The sequence below is a fragment of the Chelonoidis abingdonii genome, unplaced genomic scaffold (genome assembly GCF_003597395.2).
Source record: "Chelonoidis abingdonii isolate Lonesome George unplaced genomic scaffold, CheloAbing_2.0 scaffold0853, whole genome shotgun sequence".
NCBI classification, from domain to species: domain Eukaryota; kingdom Metazoa; phylum Chordata; order Testudines; family Testudinidae; genus Chelonoidis; species Chelonoidis abingdonii.
In genome coordinates this window covers 2,582-3,905 of record NW_027425114.1, presented here as the reverse complement: position 1 = coordinate 3,905, position 1,324 = coordinate 2,582, and the positions used below count along the sequence as shown (strand labels likewise).

General features: G+C 68.1%; 1 protein-coding gene across 1 annotated transcript in view; it reads left to right on the top strand.

The window, feature by feature from the left end:
• Window positions 1–320: 320 nt before the first annotated feature.
• The window catches only part of LOC116834635 (contactin-associated protein 1-like), a gene marked incomplete at both ends in the record, with an annotated part of 3,477 nt that continues 2,473 nt past the window's right edge, over window positions 321–1,324 (top strand). The window contains 2 exons of the mRNA XM_032796872.2: window positions 321–530; window positions 864–1,020. Coding sequence (XP_032652763.2) covers window positions 321–530; window positions 864–1,020 — 367 coding nt within the window. The remainder of the gene's footprint in view (window positions 531–863; window positions 1,021–1,324) is intronic.

Genomic DNA, 1,324 nt, shown 5'->3' with positions numbered 1-1,324 from the left:
GGCAGTGATGACCGGAAGTCGTTCCCACATGCAGCACCTGGGTGGTGGGGTCTCAGCCCAGTTCCTGGAGGGCCGGTAACAGTGTCCATTCCAGAGCCGGGCCCAAGAGCGACTGACCCCTGCCTGCAGAGGGGCCCTTGGGGCGGCCAGGGCTGAAGCCCATTGGTAGGGATGGAGATTGGACCTTGTCATGGTGCTTGGGCTGCCTCCATTTCCCCGCCCCCCCGAGTGATGCAGGACAGAGCCAGAGGGAGGGGCTGGGGTGAAGCGACCCCCAGGCTGTTCCCTCGCTGACTCCGTCCTTTCTCCTTGCGCGTCAGCTCCAGAGGATCGGGCCTGGACCATCGTCCGGCACAACCGGCACTACGCCACGCGGGTGCGGGGCTCCAGTGTGGACCGGCCCTTCCTGGGCGCTGTGGAGTACTGGAACGCCTCGTGGGCAGAGGTGGCGGCCCTGGCGAACGGCTCTGAGTACTGCGAGCAGCACCTGGAATTCTCCTGCTACAGCTCCCGCCTGCTCAACACCCCCTGTGCGTGCCTCGGGGCGCTGCCCTGCCCCTGGCGGGGAGGGAAATGGGGGGCTCTGCCCCGCCCCGGCAATGGGATTAATGGGTGGGTACGGGGGGGGTCACTGCCCTGCCCCAGCAGTGGGGGAGGGCAGGGTCATGGAGTGAGTCTCATGGTCCCTGCTCACCCCCTCTGCACCTCCCGTCTGGGCAGGTGCAGTCTGGCCCCCTGGGCTGCTCTCCGTCCGGTTGCATAGGCTGTTGCTCCCCCAGGGCAGGGCTCGCTCCCCCAGCCCCTTAGCCCAGCTCAGCCCACCCTCCTCCCTGCCTCACCTGCGTCTCTGTCCCCTCCCACAGACGGGCCGCCCATCAGCTTCTGGATGGGCCGCCACGACCAGCGCCATTACTACTGGGGGGGCTCCCCGCCGGGCGTCCAGCGCTGCGCCTGCGGCCTGGACAAGAACTGCGTCGACTCCAAGTACTTCTGCAATTGTGACGCTGACCATGCCCAGTGGTGAGCCCCGGGGGCGGGGCTGGAGCATGGGCTGGCAGTGGTGGGGTGCCTGGGGATGGGGTTGCTGAGGTGATGGGGCAGTGCAGGGCATGGGGGGGGTCAGTGGAGTGGGGTGACACAGAGTTGGGGGGTTGGGGAGAGAGTTGGTGGAGTGGGGCGGTGCAGGGTGCCAGTCGGGAGGGGGGCGAGTAGGCAGCGGTAGCAGGGGGTAGCTGAGTGGGGGCAGAGCAGGCTGTGGCACTGGGGAGTGGAGAGGCTGTGGCAGTGGGGAGCGAGGCAGTGGGTGTTGAGGGCAGTGGGGGGC